At 35.7% G+C, this 17606-nt stretch overlaps 1 protein-coding gene across 6 annotated transcripts in view; it reads right to left on the reverse strand.

The window, feature by feature from the left end:
- The window catches only part of DACH1 (dachshund family transcription factor 1), a 366620-nt gene that overhangs the window by 121547 nt on the left and 227467 nt on the right, over positions 1–17606 (reverse strand). For 3 of the 6 annotated variants that reach the window (XM_065832102.2, XM_065832016.2, XM_071806116.1), the window contains exons 4-5: positions 879–1034; positions 158–330 (exon numbers count right to left, since the gene is read on the reverse strand). In XM_065832102.2, the coding sequence (XP_065688174.1) occupies positions 158–330; positions 879–1034 (329 nt within the window). The remainder of the gene's footprint in view (positions 1–157; positions 331–878; positions 1035–17606) is intronic. The other 3 variants (XM_065832261.2, XM_065832347.2, XM_065832180.2) reach the window with 1 other exon arrangement.

Below are 17606 nucleotides of genomic sequence, written 5' to 3' on the forward strand. Positions count from 1 at the left end.
AGCAGTTTACTATGTTCCCAGAGCTACAACAGCTTCTTGTATATATTGACTTTATGACTTACCTTAAAACATCTGACACTCACCCACCCTTATGATTCTATTATTATTGCGATAGAAGATTTACATTTTTTTTATATATATGTATGCATATAGTTACCTTAATAACAGATGTCTCAACTCTGGATGGAGGACTCTGCACTTGTGCTGCTGCCGCCATGTTGGCGATGGTACTAAGGTGATTCATCTGGCTCATCGCCATGGTGACAGATGCTGGAGGTAGGCTCACGGGAATTAATGGGTGGGGCATCATCATAAAAGGAAGTTCCAACCCTGGTGAGGATTAAAAAAAAAAAAGAAAAAAGGAAATATGTTTATGCATTTTTTTAAAACATTGTCTTTTTTTTCTCCTGATGGACTATGTTCAAGTGATGGGTGACAAGATGGTTGACATTGCAGGACAAAGCAGCTGTGAGTCGGTTCTCTTCTGGGATATACATGGGTAAACCACTAGCAACCATGGAGGGTTTCTAGCCACAAGGAGAGGCTATTAGACCTCTTAGTTTGTTCATGTCAGTGTAATGTATGGTATCATTGCTAAACAATGGCTGCTTATTATCTTTTTTAATATCTACTGTAAGGTGCTTTAGCAATGCATTATTAGGCCACTGATGCACAGGTTAGCAGTTATTTTGAGTATCAATTTTATTGCATACGTATTTGTTCTTTACAGTCTCCACTTTCCCTGCTTAATACTTTACAGGAAGTATTCCAGCATTCCCCATATCTTTGATTTTTCATACCCTATTTATATAAAACACAAAATTAAGACAGGAATTGGAAAACTGCTGATGTTAGTGCTGAAAGATGTCAACCCGTACCATTTGGCAGAAGGTGGTTCTGTTGCAGAGGGTTGAGAGGATGGCTAACTGGAACATTATGCTGTCCAGGCAAGTTGGGGTGGTTAACAGAGGCCTGTGATCCTTGGGTTGGGGGAGACTGAAGTTTTTCTTTATCCCAAGAACCATCACTGCTGCCTGTGGGGAATGAATATGTATTATTTGGATGAAGGAAGACTCCAAATTTTCAATGTCTGAATTTGCAGTAAAGGTCAGCCATCTAACCTTTTTTGCAAGTGATTTTTATTTTTTTTAATATATGGGTTGGCCTCTGAAAAAGATGCATAAGGATAACTTTTTTAAAGTTTAGACTTAGAACACAAACCTAAAAGTATTATAGCTGTGCTCAGTTACATGGAGTTTGTGTTTGATGCATAATTTTACACATACTTTCGCCATTCTTAGCAAGCAAAACTATATACGGCATTTATTTTATACATAAGAGAATATTTTTGCCTGTAAAATGTCTAAAAAAAAGAATATTGCCTGTTATGCCAATTAAAATTTAAACTACCTTAATTTCTTCTTGTATTTGTGAATAAATAAACATTACATGAGGTAACTAAAAATTTAATTCATTGAGGGCACCAACATGCATGTATATGTGCTTGGTTGATGATTCTATTTTGTATATTCAATTTTTATTTCATATTCTTAATTAATAATTAAAATGTGAGGGATTATTAAGCAATTCCTGCAGTCTTCTGGTAGTGGAATGAACTAACAGCAAGGAAGAATGTGAACAATTAAGTGTTGAGATGAGCAGGAATTCATATATTTCAGAAATACCCTTTTTCACTATTGCAGACCTCCTCATAAAAAGTACCCACAGAATTAAACAGAAGAATGCAATTAAAGGACAGTACTAAAAATTCATATAGCATTATTAATGTGTACATTTATATATAATGAAAAGTTTAAAATCTTCCAATCTGGTAACTTATATTATTCATGGGGCATATTTATGTATAATGCTGAGATTGAATATATGTATGCTTATGCATACAAAGTAATCTATACACTCATTGTATGAGTTTACCATATACAATCAATAAACAACGCTTGCATATATTAATAAATATGTATATATGCATGCATTCTCAGCAGTATTAATATACACATCAGCAATATACCATTGCTTCCTTTTTCATATAGGGTACAGTTTCACCCTCCTGACTTTGAAAGGTTCTACTATTTTCATAAGAATTTCTCTTAATAAGGACTTTAGGATAATGTAAGACAAGACCTATTTACTCTATACTCAATTTCTATTTAGTATTAGGGATTACCGTGAAGTGCATATTTCTAAATGTTCTTCTATATACATCTTAGCACTTAATGAACAACAAGGCCTAAAAAACAACAGGACTAATACCACCTCCTCCTTAATTCAGTAGAAACAGTATTAGCACATTAGTCTTGACATTTCTTAACATCGTTTTCGTGGGTTGACAAAAGCACAAAAGTTGGTAGAATTCCAATTTAATTTCTCTGGATCTATTAAAAACCTGACTGTAAAAGCTATACAACATAGTTTATAATGAAAAATACTCCATTATTGCCATGATTTTCTTTCCCTAGTTACTTCATGAAGACAGTTAAGGCTCAATATAAATTCTAACTCATTAGCTCAATACTGTCTCAGTCTCAGTATAAATTGTTCAGAAGTAGGTAATGAAAATTCAGTCCAAACTCTCTCGCAATCAAACAAAGCAATTTTATGAAACAATGAAAAGAATCAATTATATGAGATACTTTTATTATTTTACAAGAAATTGTCATAACCTTTATGCAGTGTACATAGCTAAGCTGGTTAATACCTGATCTGAATCCCATCACCTCTAAGAAGTGAACGTGTTTTCTTGTATTTGAGAACTCAGAGACTCTTTATAGAACATGAACTGACTTTCAAACACATATGCAATTGAAGGAGATAAACCTTAGCTGGAAAAATATTTTTTTATTATTCTCCAATTTTCTGCTTTTTGCCACTGTGACATATACAACTCACAGTAGAGCAACAAAGATGATTAAGGGAGTGGAGCATCTCCCATATGAGGAAAGGCTGAGGGACCTGGGTCTCTTCAGCTTGGAGGAGAGAAGACTGAGGGGTGACCTTATTAATGTTTATAAATATGTAAAGGGTGAGTGTCATGAGGATGGAGCCAGGATCTTCTCAGTGACAACGAAAGATAGGACAAGGGGTAATGGGTAGAAACAGGAACACAGGAGGTTTAATTTAAATTTAAGAAGAAACTTCTTCACGGTGAGTGTGACAGAGCACTGGAACAGGCTGCCCAGGGAGGTTGTGGAGTCTCCTACTCTGGAGACACTCAAAACCTTCCTGGACACATTCCTGCGTAACCTCACCTAGGTGTTCCTGCTCCAGCAGGGGGAGTGGACTAGATGATCTTTTGAGGTCCCTTTCAATCCCTAACTTTCTGTGATTCTGTGTGACTCACTTATATCCTTCCATTAAGAAATATGACCATGGAAATGAGAGTTAAACACAAAAAGTGAGTTTATCTCATTTCATTTTAGCCAAAATGTAGGTGTTGATACAGATTCAACAGAGGAAAACAGATAGTTCCAAATGGTCATTCAGCCCATCTTAGGGCATGTGTCCATAGATTAATAAAGCTGTTTTTATGGTACTTAGAGCTCCATTAAAACACAACCTTGTGAAACTCTAAGCAGGAACATGCCCTATCTTAATTTTTTGCTTCTGTTAAGAAAAATTGATGACAAAACTTCATTCTGGCACGCCTGTCAGTGGAGCACACGCTGCTTTGTCCATCTTGCTGTAGTTTCTTGCTGGTTGTGGTGTCCTGCTGTGGCTAACCGGGAGGCAGCAAAAGCTCCTATGCTGGTCCCTACGCTGGCTGGTTTAGCATGACTGTGACTGCAAAGGGACTCAGCACTGCCTGGTGACTGGGTTAGTGCCCAAATGAAATGAAGAGGGAAAGACCACAAGAGAAAAATGGAGTGAACGGCCTCTGAGAATGCCTTCGTCTGCACAGTAACTGCAAAAGAAGCTTTTACAAATGGCTTGGACTTAGATGGCTTAAGTAAGATGAATCTGGACCAGAATGTCTTGGGTTTTTTATAGTTTTTGGGTTTTGGTTGTTTTTGTTTGTTTGTTTGTTTGTTTTTTTTACCTACAAACTCTCCTGTCTTCACCATTAACTGAAAATTTGGTTTGGGACATTTATTTTGTCTTCTTCATAAAAAAAGCTGAGATAGAAAAAGCTATGTTTGTTTCTTAACAAGGTCATCATTTGATAAATCCTTTAAGCTTATTGTTTTATACTTCCCCATCAAAACACAATTACATCCATATGCCATATATGTAAAGGCATACATAGAATACACAAATATGTATTAGTAATTATATGACTATTTATTAATATTATAGGCAAGGAAGATTCCTGCATTTTATAGGGCAGTTGAATTCCCAGTAACAAGGTATTTTCCCTGTTTATTAGCAAGATCTGCTACACTGCAGTTAATTTGCTGTTACATGCTGATATTCGATATGGAGATGGAGTCGATTCTGCTGTGACCCTTCCTAACCTGGTCACAGAATTTGTACGGTCACTCATGGATTGCCAATTATGGCACTGCTTACATGGCTCAGAAATTAGGGTTCTTCTAAATCAGCACTCCCTTCTGCCTCAAAATTATGCTGTCTATTGTTTCAGAGTGATATCAAACCTAATAATAAATTGGAAGAGAGAAGACAAGCTTCAAAAAGCGAAGTTATCGAGGCTAGCATTTAGTCAGTGACAGATTCTTTAATACTTGTAGTCTGGCATTGTCTGTCAAGATTTGTTTACAACTAAAATGATTCATAGACAGAATCCAATCCATAACATTAGAAACCACTTTCAAACTACAGGCTGTTGCACTCCTGAACACTTTAAGTGGACAGACACAGATACAAATAGTCTTGGCCATTTGCTGTGTTTTTCTTACGTTAGTTAAGCGGAACAATTTTCCTCTTAGAGGAAACAGTTATTTTCATTAATGTCAAAGCGAAAATAAGTGTTATTCCTTAGACACTACTCACCGTCTGCACACATAAGTGCTAGCTACCAGTTCTGTCACTTTTTACATTTGATTGTGATTTAATGCATACAGTGGTTTCGAAGAGTATTAAAAAATCTGTTGCCTTCATCCTCTTCACTTGTTGCCCTGCTGGAGGCTTATGTTTTTCCAGTTCCCATCAGTGGTTGTCAAGTCTTTGTAATAGGATTAAAAGCTTGGACACCTGATATCCCTGGGTGCTGCAGTTCACCCTCATAAAAGCTGTTTGCTTTAAATTGAGAGAAAATCAGTTTTTAGTGGCATAATTAATTAAATTATGCAAAGTGTTCCAGATTCAGCATAACACTTTCTGAAGCAGCAACTGGAAGCTCTACATTGCATTCAAACAGCATTTCAATTGATGCTGCATCAGGCTGACCACAGAGTAGTATTTTCAAGGCTTTCAAGCACAAGGGATCCAATTTTGAGATGCAGATGCTTAATGTTGAGTGCTCAAACCTCATATATATGCACTTGAATAAGCAATTTGTTAGCCAACTACATATTTCATGTGTGATAGTGATGATATGAGCACTCAAAAATTGGAAATTGAAGTTCCAAATGGAAGTACACCCGTTTAAAAACTGAGTTCAGCTTGTCTCGCATTTACTCATCACGGACAACCTGATGGAACCAAAACGACAATATATTTTGATAATTTAAAATGTGGACTACAGAATTCAGTGTTTTCCCCATCAGCAACACTTCAGCACATATTTTCCATAATGTGAGTTACATTCTCCCATGATCAGCAGTTACACAACAAACTACTATTTGTACACGGAAGTGGGTCTGTAAAAGCCTGATGCCTGGATTATTTGTATTCATTAGTAGCACAATTAGGTAGCTAGGGATGGTAACAATAAATGAAAACCATTCTGGACTGGAAGGTAATGCAGACAAGAAGAAGAAAATGAAGCAGAAAACTAGACTGTATAATGTCAGCCTCGCAAACAAACTCTGATCTGAACGTATCAGATTCATTTTTTACAGTCACATCTTTTATTTGCTTACTCATTTTGCTTTCTCATTCTGTCTCCAGTGGAACTCAACTTGCCTAAATTTAGGTCCCTACAACGTGAGCGGAGCAGTTTAGTTCCCATGCAAGTCAACAGGGACCTGCCCAAGAGGCTCTGGAGAACTGTGGAGCTCCCTCTGTGAGAGACAGATCCATCTTGTGTCAGCTCAATCTGCATCTCCTGGTTCCATGGACCACAGCGACCCCTCTCCCAGATGCAAACGCATGAACACATCACCTCAGATGGCCCAAATAATCTGAGACATGTCTTACAGGGTTGGTGAGTACAACACAGCACCTGTGGGAGATGTCATGGCCATCTGGAGATGGAGATCAGGCAGGATTCTTGAGGGTATCTCAGGTAGTAGCACATTCTTATGTCTAGGCAACTAAACCAAACTTTCTGGTATTATAGGTGGATTTTAGAAATTAAAATTAGTCAATGTGCCAGTCCCTCAGGTCTTCCCCTTCCCTTCCTGTTGAAAACTTGGATATTTTATGGCATCCCAGAGAACACTTCAAGCTTGTCTTTAGGGGAGTGAATCCCAACTCTGGCTCAAGAATGGCTTCACATAATATTACATACACAAGTAATATCACATGGCAAAAACACAAGAAAGAGCCTGAGCTTCTACTAACAACTCAAATCACCATTTTTTTTTTTCTTTTTGCGTACTACTGATCTTCTTTCACTCCCCTAATCTTGCCGTTATCTTCTGTGTTTGCTGAAACAATTTGTCTCTCAGCAACAATTACCAAACAAAGCATCAGTATCAGCTGTGGTGGCTCATTTTTCTGAAGTGGACTATTCACTATCTAGGCTATTTATGACCAACGGAAAATATGCATAATCAGTGTGCTAAAAGTTGGTAATCTCAGCATCCTGACAGTGAGGAAAGCTCTTCATAAAACTGCCTAAATCAAATCCTGCTGGTTTAGACTTTGAATTACTATAAATTCACAATTCCGTTTTTGTATAATTCAACCCCTGAAATCAGCTGTAGTATTTATGTACAATATATGAAAGTTGTGAGACTGTACAGATGACTGACATCTATAGATAAAGGCGCTTTTGTAAGATTTCTATGTTACTGCTGTACCATTAAAAGCAAAAAGACCTTTGCCATATGTAAACAGTATCTGTCTCAGATTATTGATACTTGAAAAACAGAGTATTACTACCTCTTCTGAGATCACAAAGTACTTTGACATAGGAAAATAATAAGTTTCCCAAGACATCTCTGGAACACTTTGTACTCTGCTCTACATAAGCATTTTTAATTTTTTTTTCCTCCTCACAAAGCATTGCCTTGTTATTTTATGGTTATATAATCATGCTTATGCTCTTAAATAGACCATGAGAAATGTGGCCTGATAATTGAAGGCTTTTTATAATTTTCTCTAACATAGTGGGCTTATGGGTCTGTCTCTACAGTTCCACCATTATCATGATGGAGCATAAACATGTATAGCAGTAAATTCTGGAAAAGCAAAAAAAAAAGACTATTCTTTGATAAACATTTTTCCACAGAAATATATAAAGGAGAAGCCAGAGAACCTTTGAAATCACATATGGTTTCTTTGCAGACAACAGTGGCAATCTGAAAAAGATATTTTAGCCTCAGTCATGTCGGCTGTTTCATTCACTGTCTTAATTTTATTGCATAGGTTTTCCTTGGCAATTGCAGAGAAACGATAACTGCACTTTGCACTGTAAGCCAGATTTGCACCCACTTTATTCACCTCTTTCGTTTTTATGTTCTAATAAAGAAAAACAGCAGTACAAACTGGTAATTCCAAGAAACAAGATGGAATTCTACATGATGAAAATCAGAATATATGCTTAATCATTAATCAGAAAATACTGAATTTATATAAACTTCTAAGTGAAAGGATTTTTTTTACAGTGATACTGAGTCCCATGGAATATTTATGTAATGTTTTATACTAATCCTTCATTATTTCACCAAAAAGATTAACACAAGAAAAGCTTTTTAAAATTCAATTTAATGAATAATGAAACTGTCCAACGCAAGTGAAAGATCAGCAACTCAGTTACAGGCTGTGTGACATTTACCTAAAAATAGATTTTCCATTTGTTTCCTTTAACAAACACCTAACTTGGGCTCATTTCATAGATAATACGCAGTCTATTTTTATGGTTATATGATGTTATAAGAGAGCAATTTAGACAAGTAAAAGCAAATTTGTGACATCATCGAGAAACAAAAAATTAGATGCAGTTGTATGGACTGTATTCAGGAAAATAGTAACTGGACAACATTTTACTGTCAGGTACACCTGAGCAAATACATTAACGGCAGAGCAGAGCACAAAGCTAGAATCATAGCTAGTCCCTTGATACAGAGTTTTTGTAACTTGAAGACTAATGAGCTACCAGTAGTCAACCAAAATCAGCAAAAAAACTACATTTTCTTTATCTCTTTTTCAACACAATAAACATAAAAAAATATTCAGTGAACATCTTGATTATTGCTGTATGTGCCTATTTATAAAAAGCTCTCATTGAACAGATAACGGATACACTACTAAATATTCTCGTTGTATGCAATTGTGTATATATCAAGCTCAATATAACAGGCTTCATTTTAGTACAGTGCAAACTAAAACAGATGGGTCCAGAAACTTGTCCAAGGAGAAAGATGCAGTTTGAGCTTCTGAGTAACAGAACTGTGATTCTGTCTGAGCCTTGCAGAGAACATGTATTTGGATGGAAGCTTGTGCTTAACATCTGCATTGGACTGAGGGATCCCTCAGTGGTGTGTGCTGACTCTTGCTACCTCTAATCTGAGTTTTACAGTGTCCAATTCTATGTTAGCAGTACTCAAAAAGAGACAAAATAAATTAAAAAAAGGGCAAACCAAAGCAATACACCACATATCTGTTTGGTAACTTGCCCTCTGCCTTTTCTTTATCTTTACAACAGACTTATCTCAAATAACCCTAGAAGTTTTAAAAAATAATAACTTCATTATTACCCCAGTACAGCTAGTAGTCCTGTAATACAAAAAAAAAAAAAAGAGAAAAAAAGGCAGAAACTTCTCAGTATATATACTGAAGCGCAAAAGATATGCATGAAGTGCATGAAGTGAGAAATCCAAGTTTCTTGACGTCTTCTGTAACCAGAAAGATACACAACACTAGTTTGATCACATTTTGCCCCACGTTTCAGCTGTGTTACAATATGGAAAACCAAGAGATGCAAGATACATTGAGCCTGAAGTATTGAAAGAAGGCCTCTGTAAACTCATTCTCAATCTGTTCAGAAAAAGATGCAGCAAGGATGAAAATGCAAAGTAGGGAGGTTGACATATTACAGGTAATCACGTTTATTGATGAGTAAAAAGAAATAATGCTGAACTGAACAGGAATATTTCCATTTCAGCACAAAGTCTTAAGTGTACATAGGCTCTAAAAGATTGCACACAGAATAGTTTCTTACACATTATTCTGCAGATTTTTCCTCTATGATTTTTTTTTTTTTTAGTAGTTTTCTTAGAAAACAAGGCTAAATTACCAAAAATCAGACCTTATTAATAAACAGATTAACATCCAGTCTTAAGCACATTTGATAGCAAGATCTCCTTGCAATTACATCCCCGTGCTCTCTGGGAAAACAACCACAAGTTGTCTCCATGAAACCTCATCAACTGCAACAAATTCCAGACTCTCTCTGGAGCACATGGCTGAGCTTCCCATTCAGGGAAAAGAGATTCGTGTTTCTCCACAATTTGGCTTGATGTGACGTGTGGGGCTGGACACAACTTACCCTACGAACAGAGGTTTCCTCATCGATGCTGTGTCTCTTCTACACTAGAAAACTGCTGCAGGAAAGCCAGAACACATGAGCTCTGAGGCTTACAGAGTAAACACCTCCTCCCTTGGGAAGCACGTATATGGTTTTGATTTAGCTCTCTCATGACCATCCTGATACAGTCTCTAACTTTTATTTAGTCTTGTCAATTTGCAACACGTAATAGTCTCACACCTCAAAGGAATCCACCGATACTGAAGATGATAATAATAATCATTATTATTATTAAAAATGCCCTTTTCCTAGCTTTCAGATACACAACTTCACAAATTCAGTGTTCTTTGAACACGTATGTATGTGTCCCTGTGTACATTTCTACCTTTATGTCACACACACAAATACACAAATGATAAAACAAAATCTCAGCTAGAAATGTACTTAAAGTGTCCTCTTTTCATACACTTAGTGTTGTATACAGAGCATATATGTCAACCAGCTCAAAATCCACGCTCAGCTTAGCAAACAAAACCATACTACGAATCATGCTTCCTACGTCGAGGTTTAACACATATATTATCATGTTTGCCACAGACTAAGAATCATTATTATAGCTCAGCTGTTATCCAGTACTTCATTATGCTACAGTAACTTCATTGTGCTCTTAAGCCTTCAGGGTTTTTTCTGTATTTCCATGTCCCAAGGCAGATGACTGTGTAACTTAAAGAAGGAAATCTTATCTAAGAGTTCATGGAACCTGAACCTTTTTTTCTGGACTGCTGAAACTGTTCCTGCACATGATTTATCGTTTTCTCAGGACGAGGATGACAAAAATGACAACTACTATGACTAGTAGTAACAGTAGTAGTAATAAAACGTGATAGTTAGAGCAGGTGGACAGTCCTGGCATCAAAGGGCTTACAGTGTAAAAATACCGTAAGAAACAGTAAGTATACACACACAACAGACTAAAGAATTCCACTCAGTAAGGGAGATCTATAGATAAATGCCTATTCTGTTTTAACTGCATCTCACAATTGCTGCTGTTTATGCAAAAAAAAGATCATTTTCTCTTTCAGACCTAGTCTACCAACACTTTTATTGATATACTGATCCCCTACTCCACTCAAAACTGTTACTGTTTTTCTGGCTGGAGTCTTACAAAAAATGATCAAAGATAAAATCTTAATGCAAAGGCATCCAAAAGTATGAAACTGGATTAAGAGCATAGAAATATGAATTAGATATATCTTAGTAAATTTCTTAAATATTTTCTTGGATTTTTGTGATTTTGTGGAGGGGTGTAACTACTTTCTAATTGATTTTGTTATTTTTGGTTTGCTATTAAAACAGAAAAACATTGCTATCTTTAAGTTATTTAAAACAAAATACTTATTTTTCTTTCCTTCGCAGGGGGTCTGGATTAGTTACCAAGAGCCATTTCTGGTGGCAAAAGTTTTCACCTATTGTGGAAGAGACTAAAGAGTCAAGCCAGTATTTGATACAAAAGCCTATTGCCACTAAATGATAGTCTGTTAATCTATTCAATATTGGCTTTCGAGTTGTGTCCTTTTTATTTTTCTGTAATAGTTCTAGGACAAGAAAGTTCTCCTAAACTGTTATACCAAGATTTAGTACTCTGAACTTCACCAACCCCACATGAACTTACAGTCATTCTAATCATGTTAGTATCTTATATCAATGCAATTCATGCAGGATAGCAAGCAGCTTTTAATTTTACTTTAAACAACAGGTCTAACTTTGTGTAATAGACAAAATTCCTAGCGAGGGAATATATATACCCAGATCCATCTCATCTAGTAAAAAATCAGGATGGCAGAGTTGTTCAGTGGTGAGGAAAATACATAACCACGTCTTATTCTGTTTCCTAGCACCATCAATCTTTTTTCATGACCAATAATTCCGTTGGTCAGAGATGAGGGGAGGTACGTAACAGGAGAGACAATAGGTACACACACAGGAGACACAAAAAAGTATTTTTTCTTCACCCTGCTTTGATTCAATTAGTTAAAATATTCTTCAGGTCAGAACTCTGGGTACAATGTTGACAAAGATAATCTCTGTTCCCAGGTCTCTTGCTTTCTGGAGAAGTTTCTTGACCAATGTATAACTGGCGGCTGTTATAGCAAAACAATACCCTTTCAAGATCATCACTAGGTGCCTCCTCAGCAGCATGTGTCTGATCCTCTGCACACCAAATGGATAAAGATGTTTCTCCATGTTAAGTCTCTCAGACTTAAGCCCTACAAACAAGGAGTTGTTACCGTGCATCAGCATTTTACATTGTCCAGCTCAGTACCAGATATCTGTAGATCACCATCATCCTAAGTTTCTCAAAACTACATGAAAACACCTCAGCTGGTTGTCTGGATTTCATTATGCTGGCCAGACACCTGAAAGTTTCTTGAAATGGTTCTAACACAATGGAGCTGGCAGAGTGCTTCATTGCATACAACCCATCATCATGGAATATTATGGCCTATAGAGAAGTCTGCATTGCTAATTTTTAGCTACCTCGCATTAGATGAGATGGATCTGGAAGTAAATCTTTGCACTAGGCATGTTGTTGAATAGAGAATCCTGAAAACCATTAGCTTCTACCATAAGCGTTTTGTTAGTGTAAGGCAAGGAGCTACAATGCTCAAAAGCAGGGACGCGTATTGCATCACACCCCTGTTACAGTATTGAGAAGAGGCTTCTAGGTCTGCACCTTGGCTTTTATCGAGACAAAATGAGACAGAGTCACAAATATGTTTTTGTTGCTGGGACAGTCTGATGTTGTGGGATTGGTCTTCTAGGATTATCACTAATAAATCAAAAATGTCAGGTCATCATAACCACGACTCTCTGTCCACCTTCAGCACAACCCAACCTCCACTTTGTCCATCACGGTGTAAAGACAAGGCACAGAAGAGTCTTCCAAAGTATGGGACTGTAAAACCACATCATTTCCTTGTATATGAAACTCCTCTGAGAAGGCTCTCATGAATGTCTTTAAAGTGCATCTCAACAGGGACAAGAGGTCTCTTCCTCTTTGCATGTGCAAAGAGAAAAAATTGTGCTTGACATGTTGTCAAACTTGTTACCTCTCTTGAATATAAGAAAATATAAGTGAACTAATCCTTTGTAATACATGCTGCTTAAGTAAAAAGAAAAAAAAAACATCAGTTTTAGATTGAAAAATCTTTAGGCATAGACCTTGAATGGAAATATTGGACAAGAGCCAGAAGTTTTTTGTGATGCTTGAGGAAAAATGATACAAAATCTGTGTCTGCTTTTCTAAATTGTAAAAAATCTTAAATTCTGATTTAAGAGTTCTGTCCCTTTAAAATGAACTGGAACTTTTTTTTTTTTTAAAGCTTTGTTTTTGCAAACAATCTGTCTAGTATATTGTCAAAAATAATACAATGACTGGTGGTTTACAGTAAAAGCTGCATTTCTCACTTTAAATCATGAAGACATAAATATACAGACAACTCATTAACAGGCAACAATAATCCTAGAAATCAAATTTGGCCTAAAGGCCAGAATAACTTAAGAGTGGTATTCCTAGAAATGGAATTATAAGTAGTACTACTTGACATTTGGAATTCAAATCTGGCATACAGTTTACATGTCCTGCAAGATGTAGAACACATAATTCCACAATTATACTCCGTAACAAGAAAACATCTACAAATAATTTTTAAGTTTCTTTCCCTTTCAAAGATTAAGACTGAAACCCAGTTTCAATCGAAGTCAATGAGATTTGACTTAAGGCCGAAATTTAATTCCAGTTTCTTTGAGGCTACAGTCTCAGCACAGCTGAGTACAAAGATACAAGCTCTAAATCAAAGTAGTGTCAAGACATGTTAGCTCAAGGGATGTAAAAATGCTAAAAATTGGCTAAAAGCTTTACTATCTTGTGGTTAATCTACCAAGGGATAAAATACATTATTTGAATATGAGGTACGTGATAACAGAGTATTTGTCCTCTTAAGTGATTCACTAAATAAGGAAGTTTAAAAATCAAGACTACCTTTAGTGTCCACAGGGATTTCGGTGCAGTCTTCAGGATTGATACTGTGTTAAAGTATTAGTACAATTTTTCAAGCGGATTACTCTGAACATAATGCTTTGAAAAATTTAAAAAAGGAGAACAGATAGCAAATGTCATTTCTTTCATAGCCACAAAATGCAAACTCCAAGTGTTTTAACCTAATGAATAAATGAGTTTGTCCTTTATGTATAAAATATAGTTTGTGTTTGTTGCACAAGTTTTTAATAATAGATGAATTTTAGGTTTGCTTCAACATATTCAATAAAGTGTGATTAATTTGGTTTTTCAAAAATGCAAACTAGACATTACTATATTACTCTGTAAAATGCACAGCTTGCAACATTATTGTCTCTGTGGGATCTTAAATTGAATTGTAAAATGTGTCTTATTTTCAGTTTGATTTATGTAAGAAATTTCAGTGGATAATGCCCTTTTTGAAGTTTCAGTGCTTTCTGCAAAGAAAAAATACATAACTAAAAATCATGACATAGCTTATTATAAATCACAGCAAAGTTCTATCCTTACATAACGCTCCACTTAAAAATTATATACCGATGCCACATACTATGTTCAATTCAGTGAATTAACTTTTTTTTGAAGTTTCGTATTATGACAGATTATATAACGCATTTTTGACATGTTCTGTGATTTTATTGCGATATTCTAAGTAATTACCAAATCTCTTTTTCTCTAAAAAAGCTTTCCTGTGCCCTGAGAATTAATCTATGATACCATTTAACTTGGCTTTTTGAAGTAAATATCACTAGATAAAAAGCCAGCTGGTTCTGAATAATGGGATACTTGAATGAATGTATTAGTGTTTGAAAATGAGAGTACAAATCTTTTAAAAAGATTAATTTCCATAAGAAAGATAGCTCGCAGATCTACAAAAGAATAAATTCAAAACATAATAAACTGGCAGAAAGAGAGGTAGATTAAAGTAAAGGCAGCAGCACCTTGTTATTGCAGCTGTTGTATAGCAGTGATTCTGTATCAATTACAACATTTGGTAGGTATGGGCAGCCTCTTCAAAGGTTTCAGTATAAAGCCTGAGCCTGGAATACACAGTATACCCTACGTAATAACCTGAGTGATTAATTTTTTTTCCCTAACAGGACATAACTTTTGTTCCCAACAATTGAGTCTCTGGGAAGAGTTACAAAGACGCTTCTGAATTCAGTGTGAAAAGCTCACATCCGTTTTGTTTTTTATTAAAGATTTGGATATGAATTTATCTTTATCATGAAAAGAGCTTGGCTTTATCACTGCACACAAATGCTGACATCAGCATGTAAACTGACTTTTGTTGTCCTCTGGACTTTATTTTCAATATCCTGTTTCAAAATATGTTTTCTTGAATGGGTCTAGGATTCTGTTCACACAATTACTTCAGCCAAATATTAATGAGAACGAAGTTTGCTGATTCCACTGAGTACTGTGGGTTGGCATAAAATAAATTCTAAGACTCAAGGAATTAAATCTTATTGGGACAAACTTTAAAGCATGTGGGTTTTATTTGTTTGTTTTCTGATTATGCAATTAATCTAGATCTGCACGATTTTTTTCACTGATATATGTGGAAGTCAGATTGATCTAAGTAACCTATTCTGGGCAATCTAGTGAGTTTGCCATGAAACACAATATCCTTGGACAATGTGATAAAGCATTATAATAGTAAAGTGCAGGGAATTCCACCTGCCAAATTAAAACTATCAACAACAACAACAACAAAAGCTGTAAGATTTTATGATAACAGCCATGAAGTACTGAAAATATTGTTACCAATATATTTTAGACAACAAAAGTTATAATTTCCAAAAGAATGTTCTTTTCTTACAAAACTGCTGAGGAACAGGTTTAGCAAGACCACAGAGACCTGTGTGTATGGATCGTACCAGCGCAGCTGCAAGAGAGCAGCAAGTTTCTAAACAAGTCTAATGGGCACATGAGACACAATTGCAGAGATTTCTAATCTTGGCCAGATTCAGATTGATTTTCAAGGGGTCAGAACCAGGTATTCTAGTGTCATCTTAATGACAAATTTTAACTCCTTCATTAAGGAAGCTTTGAACCAAATGAAAATATTTGCATATTGAAAGATTTTCCTGTTTCTCTCCTGACTTGTTCTCTGTGGAAGCTGAATCATTGCTGCTGTGGAAAACTAGAACAAAGAGTAGTGGCCTGAGGGCAGACATGAAAGAAAGATACTTTAGATAAAAATTTCACCTTAAAATTTTACAAAGTTGCGACAATCATTACTGAAGACACAGGCTATATATAGACTGTACATAAAACTGTGCATGCATATACACATATTGTAATATATACATGCAAAAGAAAACATCCAGCACAATGTTTGCCTGTGACTTGAAAATCATTAAAACTCTTATTTAGAAATCTATTGGCTTTCAGTTCACCCTCTATACATGCTGTCTTTTTTTAATGGCCTGTATTACATGCACTGACTGAATGTAAGATAATAAGAGCACTGCAATTTAAATAAGATTTTAAAACATTCAGAACTGGATTAACGTACCTTGGCCTGAACTTCTATTTTGTTCTAACACTTTTTCAGCTCAATTCAGCATATTTTGGTCTACATCTTGTGTTATACTTCTATAGATTTGTCAGATATATATTGCACATTTTTCAATATACGAGTACTTTCCACAGCACTAAAAGAAAGAGTTTCTAATTCTAGTGCTTTCAAATGAACATATTTCAAAATTTCTGTTGTGTTTCACGTTTTGCAATCCTGGCATATCACCACAAGTGAAACAAAAGCAGAACCTAAAATGTCAACATTTGACATGGGATGGATTTTCAAGTTTTCCTAACATGCAATGTGCTTACAGTGACTATAAATGCACAGTAGTGCAGACTACAAGTCAAGTTCTTACGTGAATGCTACTCAAAATAATAGTTGCAGAATAGTATCTTAGTAAAAGTAGAAGTTTAGGATATGGTCACACAATCAAAGGCAATAATTAGTTAATAATTAGAGTTAATAATTAGTCCCTGATAGCTGAGCCAAAGTAATTGGTCATGTTATATGACAGAATCTGTTACCCTAAACTTCACCTATGCCAAGAACACACTGTATGGTCAGCAGAACGCCGTAAGGAACAAATTATTAAGCCATGATAACTGAGAGATTTTCATTCATATGCCCACCCCTCTTGTCAGGAATCGTTAGAGAAATATTATACTGAATATGCAAACGCATATGACACTTGTGTGCACTAAAAATGTCAACTGTCTCATGCTTTCTATATTATACAGGAGATTCCACTCAGTTATATTGCAAGGCACAGAAACATTTGCTGCCCTGCCTGATAAAGATAATGTCAAACTTCAGTGAAAGAAGCACCAAACCAAAAGACTAGAATTAGAACTCTGCAACAGCTGCGATGACTCATCCCGAAGCTCATACCTTCCGCCATTATTTTAATTTGCTAAGTCAAATAAACTGCCAGACTCCCTTGTACGCTTTGAGAACATTGCAGACCTCCACACAGACATGAGCTTTCAGTGATTAAGAATAATTTGAACCGAGTACATGAAACTAAAAACAAATCAGGGAAGTATTTCAAGATTAAGGTAAAAGTCTATTGCAATGCAACTGAAAGGAGTTTAGACATTACAAATAATTCATCTTAGAATTCAGTGACATTTACTATGAAAAGATGTTTCTTTTTAGCCTTTGTTAAAACTGGATACAAAATGTTTACAGCAATTTTCTGAAAGCAACTCCAGATTCTGTTCTAATCATCC

This window comes from Patagioenas fasciata, chromosome 1 (assembly GCF_037038585.1).
Source record: "Patagioenas fasciata isolate bPatFas1 chromosome 1, bPatFas1.hap1, whole genome shotgun sequence".
In the NCBI taxonomy this organism is placed as follows: Eukaryota; Metazoa; Chordata; class Aves; order Columbiformes; family Columbidae; genus Patagioenas; species Patagioenas fasciata.